The sequence below is a fragment of the Trachurus japonicus genome, chromosome 12, assembly GCF_045865225.1.
Source record: "Trachurus japonicus isolate A0001 chromosome 12, Traja_1.0".
NCBI classification, from domain to species: Eukaryota; Metazoa; Chordata; class Actinopteri; order Carangiformes; family Carangidae; genus Trachurus; species Trachurus japonicus.
The window spans coordinates 29,368,817-29,386,058 of NC_140918.1; the positions used below are offsets into that span (position 1 = coordinate 29,368,817).

At 40.3% G+C, this 17,242-nt stretch overlaps 1 protein-coding gene across 2 annotated transcripts in view; it reads left to right on the forward strand.

Annotated features, from left to right (window-relative positions):
* The window catches only part of dcc (DCC netrin 1 receptor), a 346,433-nt gene that overhangs the window by 287,682 nt on the left and 41,509 nt on the right, over positions 1–17,242 (forward strand). For both annotated transcript variants that reach the window (XM_085794193.1, XM_085794194.1), the window contains exons 23-26: positions 367–529; positions 2,390–2,613; positions 3,293–3,409; positions 16,529–16,678. In XM_085794193.1, the coding sequence (XP_085650319.1) occupies positions 367–529; positions 2,390–2,613; positions 3,293–3,409; positions 16,529–16,678 (654 nt within the window). The remainder of the gene's footprint in view (positions 1–366; positions 530–2,389; positions 2,614–3,292; positions 3,410–16,528; positions 16,679–17,242) is intronic.

Sequence of the window (17,242 nt, forward strand, 5' to 3'; positions counted from 1 at the left end):
ATGTTTGTACGGCAGCACGATACCAGTGGTCTTGTGAGCAAGACAGGCAATTCTGTTCAGAGATTTCCAATCTTGTACAGTTAGATTCCCAAACAATGTAAAGATGTTATATAAGGAGGATTGTGATGGACATGACGTTGGCGAATGGTGTTTGATTCCCATGAGAAAGCAGCAGTCGTTGCTGTTTCTCTGAAAATTGAAAATGAAATTTGTTGTGATGTTACTATGAGCGCTGACATCAACAAAAGAAACTCCCCGTGAGAAGAGTAAACTTGCTGTTTCACGAATTAAACTACACATCAGACAACATCTACTTTAGTTTTTGTTTTTACACTTTCTAATCTTCACTTCTCTGTCGTATTTCAGAGTCTCCTATTGGTCAGATGCGTCCGCCCCACGGCAGTGCCACACCTCAGAAGAACAGCAACCTCCTGGTCATCATAGTGGTGTCTGTGGGCGCCGTCACTGTGGTGGTGGTCGTCATCGTGGCGCTCATCTGCACCCAGCGCTCCTCGGCCCAGCAGAGGAAGTAAGATATGTCGTTACTGTATCTGACTGTTTCTTATGATGATAACCGAGAGCACTCGAACAAAAAAACACTTCATTTCACATTCAAAGCCAATGCACAAGAACAACAGTCATGATTTCATTTGACTTGATTTGATTTTATTAAGATCCCCATTAGCTACTACACCTGGTAGCAGCTACTCTTCCTGGTGGCCATTAAAAAGCCACATCAAATAACCAAACACACATGAAATGAAGCTAAACTTTCAAATAATATAAAAAGCTGCATGGTACCCATAACAACAAATCGATAACAAAATCAATAGAACAATAACATACCAATCCCTTACAGAAAAACCACATGAACTTCACACGTGATTCACATGTGAATGTGATTTTGCAGATGAGAATCATGTGGTTTTGGCCCAATTTTATGCAAATCACATATGAATTCCCATGTGAACCCATTTTCCACATGTGCAAAATTTAGCACATGTGAAAAATCTAAATAATCTATGCTGTCTTCCTGTCAAGGCATTGCCTTTTAAGACATTTATTCATTTATTATCAGGTAACTTGTTCCAAGAAGATATGGCTCTTCTTGGTTGGTTTACTTTATTAATCCCTCTGAAGGGAAATTGATGGTCACTCTGTACGTACAACATCCAACACACAATACTACAACATGACAAGCATTGACAACTCTGTATATAAGACTATTTTTGCATTGAGCACGATTTCGCAAGAAGTACAACAGATAAACCCTTTGCAGCCTGTCTTGTGTGATGGTTATGGACATTGTGAATATAACAGAAACATGTGGGCTTATTGTAAGGCACAAACTTTGTGGGAAAAAAAAGAAAGAAGGTTTCAAGACAGCCTATTATCCACAGTCAGCCACTTGAGCTTGGTGTGTATACCTTTGACATTGGCTGTGAAAGGGCAACCTAAGACCAGACATGCAGCTCAGTTGAAGCTTGTGTCTTCATTATGTCTTTATTTGAAGCACAAGACCATACAATTGAACAGTAGTCAAGGTGAGGAAGTACCGATGCCTGAGTTACAAGTTTCATTGTGTGATTATTCAAGTACTAGGAACATCCATTAATTAGTGAAACAGCTCTAGTGCACTTTGCAGGTGTGTAGCTGAGATACTTGTGTATGGAAACACCAACACATCTCTGACAGTGTTGCAGTGTGATCCCGTCACAGCACAGCCCCCGGCTCTAAAATTAAGTTCACTCTCGTTGTTCCAGTCAAATGAGTTTATAATCCAGTTCACGACATTTCAGATCTTTTTTGTTCTTAAATCCAGCTCTTGGTTTTTCAGCAGGCATTATTTTATAATCCTAGTTTCACTGGGAATGACTGTACTTTAACTTTTCTTTTCATCAGGTCTCAGACAGAATTATCCTCATCTCTCCGTTCAGCTGTTTTTTTTATTTATTATTTTTTATATCTGTTCTATAAATGAGGAGGTAAATGCTCTTATGGCTGAAGCACAGATCCCAGTGTTCATGCCCTGCGAGGTATTTGAGCTGTTGCCCAGCAACGTGACTCTTAACGTCAGCCTACATGTGGTTCATTGTGATATCTCTCTTAAATCCCCTTTAGAAACATATTTTTACAAATGGGCTTTAGCAGGGCTTCAGAACTGAATGTTCAACTCAGTTTCACTGACTGATTGTTCTCCTCATTTTATAAAGTTGTCTATCACAACTGTGCTGATTGTTTTCATGGCTGTATTTTGTATTTTGTTTCTGCATTGGAAAGCAATTTATTTTGTTTTGAAAAGTGCTTTACAAAAAACTATTATTATTATTATTAGTAGTAGTAGTAGTAGTAGTAGTAGTATTAAAGCTGTGTGTTATCCTGTGTGCAGGAAGAGAGCGAGCCACAGCGCCAGTAAGAGGAAGGGCAGCCAGAAGGACCTGCGGCCTCCAGACCTGTGGATCCATCACGAGGAGATGGAGATGAAGAACATGGAGAAGGCTCCCAGCGTGGCTCCGTCCGGACACGACTCACCCATCCAGTCCTGCCAGGACCTCCCCCAGGTCGCACACAGCCAATCAGACAGTCAGATCGGCAGCAAGAGCAGCCACTCAGGTACAGGATGGATTTCCATTCACTCCTTCTTCTAATTATTGATCACTTAAAAATCATCCACATTCATAATCATATATTATAGAGTCTTTTAAAACTGTTTTATGATTATTTTTTTATTGTATATTAGGGCTGTCAATCTTCCCTTCAAGATTGATGTTAAATATTCAAATTATATACGAATTTTTAATGTGTTTCTTTTGGGGGGACTCATTACACCTATACCAGCTTATTATTACGCCCCGCGTCCACTAGAGGGCATTCCAACCAAATCTGTTATGTAACATTTGCAACACACTTAAGTTTTACAAACTCGGTTTGGATCGCTCTCCACCGATCAGCATGCAGGTGGTCCACGGATTAATCGATTTAAAAAAAAAAAAGGTGTTTATGTAGTGTGGGATCATGCGCACCGCCCCAGGCGAATAAACGGACAATTAAAAAAACTCTGCTGTATATTCGTTGCGGAAGGCACACGTTCCAACGTCCATCGGATGTTCTCATTTTTTAAATAATTTGAATTCTGTTTGATCTGACACAGCCCTATCGTATATATCATATCATATCATGTACAACATAGTTCTTTCCACTAGAAAAGCGTTAGCTGAGCTCATGTATGAACTAGCTCTCAACTATGAAAAGCTTTGCCCTGTGTGAGTGTTGGAGTGTGTTGTTGTTGCAGGAGCTGACGGTGATGAAGCCTCCAGCAGCATCTCCACTCTGGAGCGCTCTCTGGCTGCCAGGAGGGGCACACGGGGCAAAATGATGATTCCTATGGACTCGCAACCAAGCAACACACGTGAGTAACACACGGCTGTGTGTGTTTTCAGACTGAAGAGTTCCTCAAACTGACTTTACTTTACTCCCACGCACACAGTGACTCATTATGACACAGTGGCTGACATTAATATATTTTATTTCTCTTTGTTTAATTTTGAATCAATCACAACTCATGGCTGCCTTTTATCAAAAAACAGAAGTAGGGAATTAATCAGTTGTATGACTTTCTCCACTGGTCACAACAAGTCGTCTGATGCATAATTGCATAGTTTTGTTTTGTACACTTCAGGCACAACATGTAGGAATGTGATATTATGTGTTAATTAGTCAGCTTTAGAGGTGGTGGAACACAAGTGGACGAGTTGCCTGGCAAAAAGAAGAGTGGTTGCAATCAGAAGAAAAAGAAAGGTGGAACAGAGAAGGAGATAATAGAAGAGTACATACTGTACTGTACACTGACTTAAGTATATCTATTATTTGCATCTGTATTTGAAGTAATAAGTAAAATATTGTACTTTTGACTGCTTTACATTTCCTTGAAGGACTCTTACTTTGAAACTTTTAGTCTGATGAGTGAACTTTTCTTTTATTGTGAAAACCTGATAGATCAGACTCTGAAATACAATCACAGCCAACTCCCTCACTGTCAGTCTGAACCTGTTAATGTTAATGATGAAGATGAGGCAGGAGATTCTTCACCTCTCTTCTTCTCTTTCTGTCTCTGGGAGCGGTGATGTTAAAAGTCGAAGAGGCACAATTGAGACAACAGACACACAAACACTACTGTAAATAGCACATGTTGTATGTTAGCTCAGACTGAGGAGAGAAGGGGAAACCAGGTTCTATTCCTCCTCAGTGAACATTTCACTGTGCAACAACCTGGACAAACTTGAGCCACTGGTGCAGAAGGACAGTGACTCTGTGTGGATCGATACTTGATTCTGCAGCTGGCACAACCCCAACTCCTGTAATCCAGAGTCCCCCATATGGGGGACTTGAAGACATGCATAACAATAACAAAGCCCCCACTGCACTGATTATGAAAGAATATGGTCATATTATACATCAAATTAAACAGCAGAAGCTGGGCTACAACGTGTAAAAACCATGTTTATATGACCCAAACACAGCCCAAACACTACTCAAACAAACAACTAGACATCAAACTTCATAAAGCACCTCTGTGTGGACCCAGTCGCCACATTTCTGGCTCGTATACTACTGTACATAAAGCAAAACACATCAGCGACCTCTCATCTGAACGTGAACATCGGCTTCCCCCAGCAACAGCAGCTAGCAGCAGCAGCTAGCAGCAGCACGGCAGAGGGAGAAGACAACAACCAGCAAAGTCGAGCAAAAACAGACACTGCGTGGCCAAAACATGGTCGTACATTTGCTCTTACCTTTGCTGTTTTGCCGTGAAAAGGTTGTGTTATGGGTAAATCCACAATATTTCCAGTTGAACTCTGCCTAGTGTTTACATCTGAACTAGCCGGGCCGAAACCCGACGGCGCTAGGACCCTACACGGAAGCCTGCACGGAAGCCTGGTGCGCGCGCATACAACCCCACGTTGGCCTGCACGTGGATCTGCTGATCTGACTGGTTCATGGCTGGCACATGGCTGCCAGTGCGGCCAATCACATCGACCTGGGTCTAGCGTCATTCCTCTCTCTCTATTGGTTAAAATGAGCCGCCCCTCACTCGAATCGACCACTGCGCTGCAGAGATAGAGGCTGAAAGCCAAACCCACCCAGAAGCTGCTCTGAGAGTGCAGCAGTACGCAGAGAGACTGAATCAGACTGAATCCACTATTTTAGTTATTTCCAATCGGTTCCAGTAGATTTATTTTCAGTTAGTTTATCCAAATTGTGTGAAAATAAAGATTAAACAATAGTTTATAGTAGCAGGTGGTTCCAAGCTGTGCCAAAAATGGACATTTTGGAAAGTTCGCCTGGATATTTTGTAGTAAAATCTCAATCATTTTGTCCTGCTTCAATTAATCAGAATCAACCACTGCAGAGACAATGTTCACACGTTGTACAATGATTTTATAGAGAGTTTGAGGTTCATCAGCATTATTCTAAAGGGCACTCATCAAAAATATGATTTTTTTTTTAGGCGAATATTAATTTTATTATTTTTTTTCTGTGTGTCATCTTCATTTACTCTTCACCAGTAACAGATATACTGAAATTTACACATTTCAGCAATTCCTCATTTTTTTCCCTTTACTATGACACCAAAAGTATTCAAATAGACCTTGTGGTTGCAGAGATATACTCATTTTATTATGGATATGCAATTTTCGAGAAAAGGCCTAAAAAACAGGCTGGATTTTAATCTGTTTACAAGTCAACAGTGTCTGGTGTAACAGTGACAGAGATCCTGTGGTTCTCCTCACCTGGACATTTTTTTCCATAAAGTCTGAACCTTTCTGCTTCACTCACTCGGGTTGGTTTTACATCCCACCACAGGCTAACATGCAGGAGGCACAGCAGACCAACACAGACTCCTCACTCATTGTGCTTGGTGCCTACTAGGGCTGGGCCATATACAGTATCAGGTTTTTAAAATATATCCATATATTTTTAAATGTGACATAGGATGGGATGTCATCATTTATCTTGATATAGTTACCACACTAGAAAACGTTTATAGACTTTTACATACATGTACCGCCGCTCACCTCTCACGAGTTCACAGTATTGACAGAGTGCAGTGCAGGCTTCAGGGGCGGAATCGCACATGCAAGTGTCTTTCAGAATAAAATCCCAATAGTCTAAGAAAATGACAAAATAAAAGTTTTTCTTCAATTACCATTAGTTTTGAGATTGTTTGTATCCAGCATCGAAATCACAATAAAAATTTGATTAATCTTCTAGCCCTAGAACGGACTCTCTTTTTTTTAGGGTTTGCCTTAGAAAAAAAAGCTATTAGGGCCACTATGCTATAACACTTTGGGCGAAACTCTAATTGGATATATATTTATATGGATATATATCATATACTGACATTCAGATAAAAAAAAATATGTTATTACTTTGGTCCATATCACCTAGCCGTATTGGTGCCTTTAAAGGGATACACAAACCCTAACATTCTGCCATAATCCCTATAGTCATAGCAGTAGGTTCATTACCTTTAATTATCGGTGCATGTTGTTTTGAGATCAGCGGGGCAGAGACGTGAGCTGCTCAGTGAACACAATGGAGGTGAATGGTGCAGGTCCCCTGTCCCTCATCAAACTCATCAAATACACAATCCAACAACTCCAAAACACTCTAGTGGACAAATTGTGACCTGTGGAGAGAACACCAAGGCAGTGGAGTAGTGAGGACATAGGAGACCTTCAGGCGTTCTTGGACTGTACTGAATGGGGTGAGCTCAGGACCTGGACTGACAGTCTGGATGAGTTCACAGAGGCTGTGACATCATACATCAGCTTCTGCAAGGACTCCTGCAGCCCATCAGTCACCTAGGTGACCTTCCATCCGCCCAAATCTGAAATGAATGGCTGGATTAGCATGTTCAATTTGCAGAGTATTACCCTGTTACCTTGGTAATTGTATGATACAGGGTAACATAGACTATAAGGCAATATACAATGAATTAAACAATAGATGTTTATTGTTTTTACTCTGATTGTTTTAGTCTGTACCCAGTTTGATTTTACTTGACGTTATATCACTCCCAGCACTTTGAAGACATATTTTGTAAATAAAGCAAAGTGGACAAAATATGAGATAGATGCATTATTCTACTTTCACATGTATGACGACTACAGGAAACCATAAGCATGAGCTTCTACCTGAGAGGACGACTAGTGATCTTTTTTATATTTGGCTTTAGTTTTTAAAATATTCTAAAACAAGATAACAACAGATAATGTAGCAAATGAACATGTTTATATATTGTCCTGGGGTGTTCCACTGTTTTACCTCTAGAGGCCTGAAGCGCCTCTGTTGTGTCTGAAAATGCAGTATTTTGTGTGTGTGTGTGTGTGTTTTGCTTCCTTTTGGAATCTGGAGCTTGTTTTAGTCTGCTTGCAGCACATTTGTTCTTGTCGGTTTCTATAAAAAAGAGCCTGATGACTAAATGTCGACTTCAAACAAAAAAGATGAGCTGGACTAAACATGACAGATATTATCATGGACCTTTAATCTGATGTCTGAGGCTGATTCTAAAAAACAAAAGAAGAAAAAACAGCTGACAAAATGAAAAGGCTGAAGTTGTAGGAGTCTCTGAACATGAATCATGTCAGAGACCAAACTTCCAAACACACTGTAACCGAGGGAGGACACACACACACACACACACACACACACAACACACACACAGATGATCCAATTGAAAAGGAGTTTTATTGATGTGGGTTCCTAATTAATGAAGCCATTAGCCTGCTGCTCTAATCCCTCCACATCCACGTCAACGGCAAAAAAAACTCCACATGATCCTCTTGTTCCGTTTCAATTTACTTCAAAAAATAAAGCAATTATACAATAATAATCCAGTATGAGAAAAATTAAAAAGGAGACTAAAAGAGAGAGAGAAAGAGGTTAAAAAAACTGTGTGGCTCCACTCATGATGCCTGACCGAATGACTACTCAGGTAGCCACACCCACCCAGATCCTTAAGCATAATATATACATATGAAATTTTTAAACCTTTTAATCCACACGCACTTTGAAGTGAAGTGAAATGAATTAGGCCTAAACTATTAACTTATCAATATGAACTGTCAACATTTTAGTTTAAATAATGTAAATAGCGCCTTTTTATCATAATTAAGATAAAACACCTTTTAATGTGTAAACTTATCTGAATATTAATCAACTTAAAGGAGAATTCCGGTCATTTTCTAAATAACGCTCTACAGCTCTAGGTGCCCGAGTGCTACGATAGGAAAAGACCTGAGACAAATCTGTGCATCCAGGACCTACAGTAGCTCTGCTCCTGCTAGCTGCACTACACTGCAGTTAAACAGCAAAGTAATAGGGGCAGAACTTTAAAACCGCGACTCTGGCTTCTATTATGCTCAAAATATCACTACACATGCTTTACAACATCCACCAGTGCCTTACCACACAACACCGACACACATAAACTCAGTTAATATAAGAGAGCAGTGCTACATGTGTGTTTTTGTCACATAGCTCTGTTCATGCTGCTTCCTTAGTAGACCTGACTAGTTGACTGTCGAGCTCAGGACTGTTTCCATATCAATGATTAACAGAGTATACCTTTAGCCTGAATTAGTCAGAGCACCTTCTCAGCTCCATCACACACTCCTCTCCTGTCATTTCCATCACACACACACACACACTTTAAACACATCTCACCCCTGTCAGCTCTGCTCGTTCCCACAGACTCCCTCAGACTGTCAGAGCTCCTGTTGCTGTATTTGCTGTATTTACAGCAGCAGCTCAGTCACACTTCACACATGTATTTCCCCCCCCATGCTGACACACAGTTGTGTCTGTCTGTAAACACACGCACCAGTCTGTGTAAACCTGCTTTCATTTGCCAGAAGACTGATGTGATGTGCAACACCTGCAGTCCCACTGACACCACATGACATCACTGAGCCAGTTCTGTATGAAGCAGATTATCTAATTACTGCCTCTCCTTCTGACGCTCCATGGTGTTTGTGTTTGTGTGTATTCACTTTTTTTCTTAATATTTCTCCTTCGCTCTGGTTTCTGCCATTTATTGTAGTTGTAACAAGCAGAATCTCACTTTTTCTGCCATGTGACATTTAGTCCTGTTTTGTGTGACCCTTCAGGTTTTTACCACCTGCACAGTCACAACTGATCCACTAATCACTCTTTCTGTCAAAATTTGAGTTATGTTTATATTGCAATAAGTACAAAAACATAACCCATAATTATCCTGAGCTTCACTATAAATTCATATACTGCTACTTTTTCCAACAGTAAATCATTTTCTGTGCATTTCATTCTGCAAAACACGTTACTTTCATTATTATAATGTAAGATTTGACCTTATTTATTGAGTCAACTTTTTATATTGTTACAGATTCTTATCGATTTGTTCTTATTGAGCTCTTTAATATAGTCGGCTTCATACTGAGTTTGTTCGGGCATTGTCGTGTTTGTGTATGTGAATGTGTGTAAATTTATCAAGTGACTGTGGCTGCGTCAGGCACTTTTTAGCCCAAGCCACATTTCACCTTGGGGACAGTACAGTTCATCTGATCTGATCTGATCTATCCACCCTTTTCCGAATGTCAAAAACGTAAGCCGGTTTTGCTCTTCCGGTGGAATTTTATGTTTACGTTCCTATGGTTTCGGTAAATGCATGGATTTTTTTTTTCTATGAAAATCTGTAAAACGCATGGATCATCACACCAGCTTTTAACAATGGATATCACACAAATTTACGTGTTAAAAGCCAGCATTACAGTAATAGATCCATGCGTTTACCGCAACTATGACAGTGACTGAAAACCGTGGAAACGTAAACGTACAATTCCACCAGAAATGCAAAACCGGCTTCTGGTTTTGACCTTAGATGACGTTCGGAAACTTGTGGATATGGAATAGAATAGAATAGAATAGAATAGAATAGAACTTTATTAATCCTTTATTCTCCTAAAATGATTAGGAGAATAAAATAACGTAGGCTAACAATAATATTAAGGAAACAGTAACAAAATCTGTATAAAAATGATAAGAAGACATAAAACATATTTACAGAAAAACGATGACATCCATTCCAGTATTTTTCCTTGTGTCTAGTGCGTGAGGGACCTGTGGACTCAGTCGTTGCTCCAGGATCTTAGCCTCTTGAGCTCCAGCTTCACCTCCTCTGCTGGTAAACACAGGAGACTGGAGGGAGTCACAGCTGCAGGGCCAGCTTCCTTTTTTAGAGGATGTAACTAAGGATCCATGCTGGGTTGTTTGGAAAGCATTGTACAGTGCTAGCTGGTCATACAGGATCCATACAGTTAATTAATGTAGTCAAGGTCAGTGTTGTGGCTGGAGTTTTCCTGATACTCCAGCAGCACTGTGCAGTCAGAACACTCCTGTAGAGACTCACTGGCTGCTGGAGGAGGCAGTGGTGTGGTTGTCAGCCTGGGGCCTTTCTGTGTGGAGTTTGCATGTTCTCCCTGTCACTGCTTTGGTTCTCCAGCTCCCTCCCACTGTCCAGAGATGTGCATGCTAAGCCCAGGGTGAACCCCACCCTCACCCTATACGTATGAGTTCAGATTTAGTATGCAATGGATGGATGGATGGATGTCCTCTGGAGTCCAGTTGCTGAATGATTGCAGTCTGCCTCAGTACACAGGGTTTATCCACCTTTTTCCGAACGTCAAAAACGTAGCCTGTTATGCCGGTTTTGCTCTTCCGGTGGAATTTTATGTTTACGTTTCCATGGTTTCTGTAGTTGCGGTAAATGCATGGATTTCTTTTTTTTTTTCTTCAATGAAAATCTGTAAAACTCATGGATCATCACAGCAACTTTTAACAGTGGACATCACACAAATTGACATCCGTGTTAAAAGCCAGCGTTAATAGATCCATGCGTTTACCGCAACTATGACAACGACTGAAAACCATGGAAACGTAAACGTACAATTCCACCAAACCGGCAAAACCGGAAGCCGGTTTTGACCATAGATGACGTTCGGAAACTTGTGGATAGGAAGGCTGCACAGTCAGATTATGATCTGAACTGCCAGGTGGTTGTAGAGCTGCAGCAGTGAAAGCCTCCTTGACATTTGCAATAGATCAAGTGTCTTATTTTCCCTCAGTCAACATACTGTGAAAGTCAGGTGAGCGGAGAGAGTGACATGTTTTAATTCCCCTGATTGCAATGAATCCATCAGGGTGCAGGGTCTGAACTCCTGCAACAGTCTCCTGAACGGCGTTCCACTCATCTCGAGGCTGAACGCCTGCAGCCAAGACGGATAAATCCACAGCCGTGCTGGGGAAGCTACTTTGCAAGCCTGCTGAACAAACTACAGCTAAAAAGAAGTAGCTTTAACAACTACTTCTACTCATTATACTCATCTAACTCAGCGTTAAATAAATCAACATGTGGTGAATATGAAACACAATATACTAGCTGACAAAACATTCACATGCCAGCAGAGATAGGCCTCTACACTCAGTTTTATTTTTTTAATAAAAAGAGCAGGTCAACATCCTGTAGGTTGACCATAGACATGTTGGGTAATATAAAGAGAAAATGAGAATCCTACCACAATACCCACTTGTAAAACAGAAATGTAAATCAGTCAACAACAAAAAAAAATGTGTTTATTTAAAATTGTGCTTTATAAACAAAATGGATTGGATTGGAACAAAAAATGTAATAAAAAACACAAAGAGGTTGACATATTCTAGATTGGTGTGACTTGAACAACAAAGTTTAAAATCATGACAGGAACTTCAGAGGCACTAACACTTACAGGCACTAGCACTAGATGTCAGGACAGAATGACACATGAGCATCTCTCAAAGTGTTTATCAGACAGCCAGTTCCGTTTGACACTAAAAACATCTTTGCCAACACTGAAACATCACATGCTGCAGTGGCTCAGACTTTTTTCAAAGAGAGAACAGAACACAATAATGGTAAAATACAATTTATATTATATACAGTATGTCTTTTTCTATAAAATACATTTAATGTAATTGGCCAAAAATGTAGTTTATAAATTGCATAGTTACACTACAAAAAATGACCCAAAAAGTAGTTGAAATACTCGACGCAGCACAAAATATGAATGTAGTTGAACTACCAGCAAGTTACAGCAAATTGTTGTTGAGCTATGTATGTCAACTACAACACCACACAACAGTTTGGAGCATCAGCAATACGACTTCTTCAGGTGTTCATTGTCTCCATTGTCAGACAAAAGCAACGTATAGTAAGTAGGCTATATAGAATATAGTCAATTAACAAATAATACACTTATATACTACAAAAGCTATGAGCTGCAAGGACTTGCTGCCACTCGTTTCCAGCACAAAGAGCCATAAAAGACACTGATATAAAAGACACTGAAAATGACAGATTTAAAATGATGAAAATCTTGTAAAAAATGACTACACTTCAGTTTTGTGAGCTTGTAGCTGGATTTTGCCCCATAATGAATCACTGGGAAAAACGACTGTGTCAGAATCAGAGAAGATTCTTCTGCTTTTCTCTAATTTGACTTTTTATGCGAATTTGACAGAATTGCAGACTCTTGCAGGTAATATGGGATTAGTTGAATATGCATTAATTCTTAAATTCCTGTAGGGTCTGCACTGTTTCTCTTTGTTTCTGTCTCTCTCTCCGTCTGCTCCGAAGCAGCTTGAGGCTTCTTCTCTTTTTTTTTTATCCCACTGCCACATCTCCTCTCTGCAGACAATAGACCTTCTGATCTCTCTATCTACCTTCTCTTTTTTATCTTTTTATGTCTCCTTTCCTCTGCCTTTCTCTTTCCATCAGTCTGTTTCAGTTTCATTTCAGTCTGCTCGTGCTTTTTATCATTAGTTTTTTTTTCTCTCTTTTATCTGTTTCTCTGCCCATCCTCTGTTATCATTGTTTATGTTGTTTTGCCTCTTCCTCTGATTCCCTTTTGCCTTTCATTCTGTATTCCGGTTTTGTGTTGCTGTCACTCTCTCTTATCCACACACACACACACACACACACACACACACACCAATCTCCATTAACCTGTAGTTGGCTACTTCACCAACAGTCATCAATATTCTTAATCAATAACAGCACTGATTAGACTTGCTCATCTCTGGTCAGCTCGCTGCTGTAATCAAACCCTACCTCCCTCTAAATGATCACAGCACAAACAAAGTAAATAACACACACACACACACACACACACACCTCGTAAAGCTGCTGATCACAGCCTTGCTTTGTCCAAATTATCAATATTTTCCAGTCAATATTGGTATTGATTAGGATTTAGTAAATTAGACCCTGGGCTTCAAAGAGAGAAAGCAGGAGTCACAGACCGCCCCCATCTTCTCTCTGTCAGTCACTTTGAATTCATCTGGAAACAGGGTGGAGACGTGACGGAGGCTGAGTGCAGGACACGCTGTCATGTACATGAAGCTGACTTCAGGGTTTATACAGACTCATCTCTGGATCTGAAAGAACATTTACATTTTGAATTTATTACATCAGAATGGGTGATGTTTTCAGCAGCGTCTAACAAGTCATGAAGGACTGATTCACCAAAACTACCAGAAGTTACTGTACTAATCCAGCAAGACACTGTTCTCACCCTAAGCTCTTTATACACAATATTAAAGAGGAACTATGCACAATTTAACCTTAGCTATGATACATTTTAATCTTAATCAAAGGGATAGTTCAACATTTTGGCAAATTGGCCCATTGCCATAATCGCTATAGTCATAGCAGTAGGTTCGTTACCTTTATTTGTCGGTGTAAGCTATTTTTAGAACGGTGGAGCAGAGCAGCAGGCTGCTCAGAGGAGGCTAAAGGAATTTCTTGGTTTCCCTCATCAAACTCATCAGATACACAATCCCAAAACTCCAAAACGCTTTCGTGGACAAGTTGTGACCTGCACAATCACCACGCTATGAGATAATAATGGAACGTTACGAAACGGAGCCGTTTTCGAGGTAAATACAGGGTAAATACAGAGACTGCTTGCTGAAAAACTGTCCCTGAACGCAACGCGCATCAGCGGTTTTGCATGAATTTACCCCTAAAACAACTCTGTCTCGTAACGTTCCATTATTATCTCATAGCATGGTGATTGTGCAGCTCACAACTTGTCCACGACAGCGTTTTGTAGTTGTTGGGTTGTGTATTTGATGAGTTTGATGAGGAAAACCAAGAAATTCCCTTAGCCTCCATAGCGTAGCCCTGAGCAGCCTGCCGCTCCGCTCCTCCGTTCTAAAAACAGCTTACACCGACAGTTAAAGGTAACAAACCTACTGCTATGACTATAGCGATTATGGCAATGGGCCAATTTGCCAAAATGTTGAACTATCCCTTTAAACAGCTTGAGAGTAATCATGATGGTTAGATAGATGACATGTAACTTCCGACCCGGTGTCCCAGATCTCGTCTCAGCTTGTAACTCCACGATACAAGCGCACCCCGTAACCCATAATCTCTTGTTTATGACTGATAAGACTACACAAATACACACATGGTAAATAACGTTATCCACCGCTCCATGGATTGAGTTCTCGCCAGCTTCGTTAAAAACTGAAGCACATGTCTGGGAGGAGGGTTAGCAAAACAGAGGAAAAGCGACCAGACTTGCATAGCTCCCCTTTAAGATCGAGCTTTTGACTTTTTATATAATATGAATATAAAGCTAGCACAAGCTAACCAGCTGTTTGTGCTTTTTAAATGAGAGTACAAACACCTACCACACTGTGATGTTGATCCTCTTGTAAGAAAACAAAGAAAGTGTTGTTGCTTAATGAAACAAAGAATTACAGTATATCTGCACCTTACAGTACGACTTTAATGAGACAACAGCTGGTGAAGATGTGCGTCTTTTCTTCTTCGTCAAGCGATGTACACAACAACAGTCAAGTAGCTGTGAGCTTGTTTTGTCAGTTCATCACAGTACAGCAGGAGAACTGGGCTGATCTCTCAGTCTCTGACCTGCAGCAGGTAGCTATAGACTCAACATGTGTTTGTTTTCCTCCTTCGCGCCGTATAGCTCACTGCCTGTCGTTCCCCTTCTCTGTCCAATCCAATCCACTTTTATTTATATCATTTTAGTTCAGGGGCCACAAACAGTGCAATTTGATCTCAAGTTGGCTGGACTAGTAAAATAATAGCATGATAACCTATAAAGAAAAAAAAGAAAAAACCCTTTGTTTTAGTACATTATTAACATGTTTACTAGTTAGTTAATGAGCTATCCTTTTACAAAACATATTATGAACAACCTGAAATTTCTTGATAGAAATATGTGCAATTTAAAATGTTCACACTTGGCAAATTCATCCTGAGGGCCGGATTGGAAATTTGCTGGGCCGGTTTTGTCCCGCGGGCCGCACGTTTGACACCCTTGATTTACATAAAAACAACAAGGTTACCAAAGTGCTGCACAACAGATACACAAACAGTAATACATAAAGTTAAAAAATTAACATACAGTAGGGGCGGTGTTTAGCTCGAGCGGCCCTATCCTGCATGTCATTCCCTCTCTGCCTCCCATTTCCTGTCTCTCTCTCAACTCTCCTGCCCATTAAAGGCGAAAAAGCCCCAAAAAATATACTTAACTAAAAGTTAACATAGGTACAGTAAATTAAAAGCATATAAAAACACTAAGAAGATCAGATAAAACACTAAGAGATATAAAAATACAATAAAAGACAAACAGAGACCACACAACTCTCATACTGTATTAAAAGCCACATTCCCTGTCTCTCTCCAGCTCTCATGTCCAAATATGGTCATAAAACCCAGAAGAAATAATAATGATAGTTATAATAAAAAATGCATACATATGAACATTAACAAACAGAACAGAACGCAGCTCTGGCATCCACAAGAGAGGATGTGTGTTTAAAAAAGACACAGACAACTGCACACACTGCATGTGTGTGTGTGTGTGTGTGTGTGTGTGTGTGTGTGTGTGTGTGTGTGTGTGTACCTGAGGCAGTATAATCAGTCTCAGTGAGTTTGACTCCCTGCAGTTTCCTCTCAAGGTCACAATATGAACTCTGTGTTCTCTGCCTGCGCTGCTGACTGTTTTTCCTCCTCTGTGTTTACAGCAGCTCTCTGCTCTCATTGGCTGTTTTGCTGACTGCTGCTGTTGACTGGTTTACTGTCTGTACTGTGAGACTTTGGGTGATAGAAAGTCCCAGTCCTGCTCACACTGATATATACTGATATTTCCCTGTACACTCAGTGTTTTTATGTGATCCTGTATGATTTTAGTATCATTTTTCCTTTTTTTTTACTGATCTCAATAAAAATATATTCCTGTCTGAGGTGATGTTCCAGAGAATGTACAATATCATGATCTATAAAAACTAACAAGTGAGGATACAGGCTTTTTTTTTGTTTTTACTGGTTCACTGATTATTTTATGACATTTTATCTCTGCTGTGCCGTTGTGTTGTGGATGACTGACTGTTCTGTGTGTGTGTGTTTGTTTTTCAGCGGTGGTGAGTGCCATCCCAGTGCCGGCTCTGGACTCCTCTCAGTATCCTGGTATTCTGCCTTCACCCTCCTGCAGCTTCTCACACAGCAAGTTCAACCTGAGACCGATGCCTTTCCCCAGCCTGACGGTGGACAGAGGATACACACCAGGTAACCAACCAACACCACGTTTGTTCCACATGGGGTGGAATAAATGAATTGCAAAAGTTGAGGACAAATTGTCATTAGAATATTTTTTCAAGCTGTTAAAACAATAGAATATACTTCACTCAAAGAAAACACACTCCCACACACATCATGACAGGTCTCCTGGAGAAAGTGACTGATGTGATTAGAAACCAGAGAGAGGCTGAACCTTTGTCTCACTCAGACATGTGATCCACGTTTCACATGTAGTCTATAAGACTACAGTGTGGTGTATTGTTTATAGTGAAATGTTTTTTGTGATTGTGCATAAGGAACCCTGAATATCAGTTAAGATTTTCTTTAAAGGTACATTGTGTAGGAATTCCTCCCATCTAGCGTTGCGGTTGTATATCACAAGCAACTCAATCATATTTTTCATGCTGCATTCACGTGAAATTGGGCAGACGGCAGACGGACGACAGCCGCTGCACGTAACGGCATAAACAAGCCTCTATGTAAACAAGTGGTCCGTCAGCACGAGGCAAAACAATACAATATGTTGTCATGGCAATGTCGTATTGATTACCT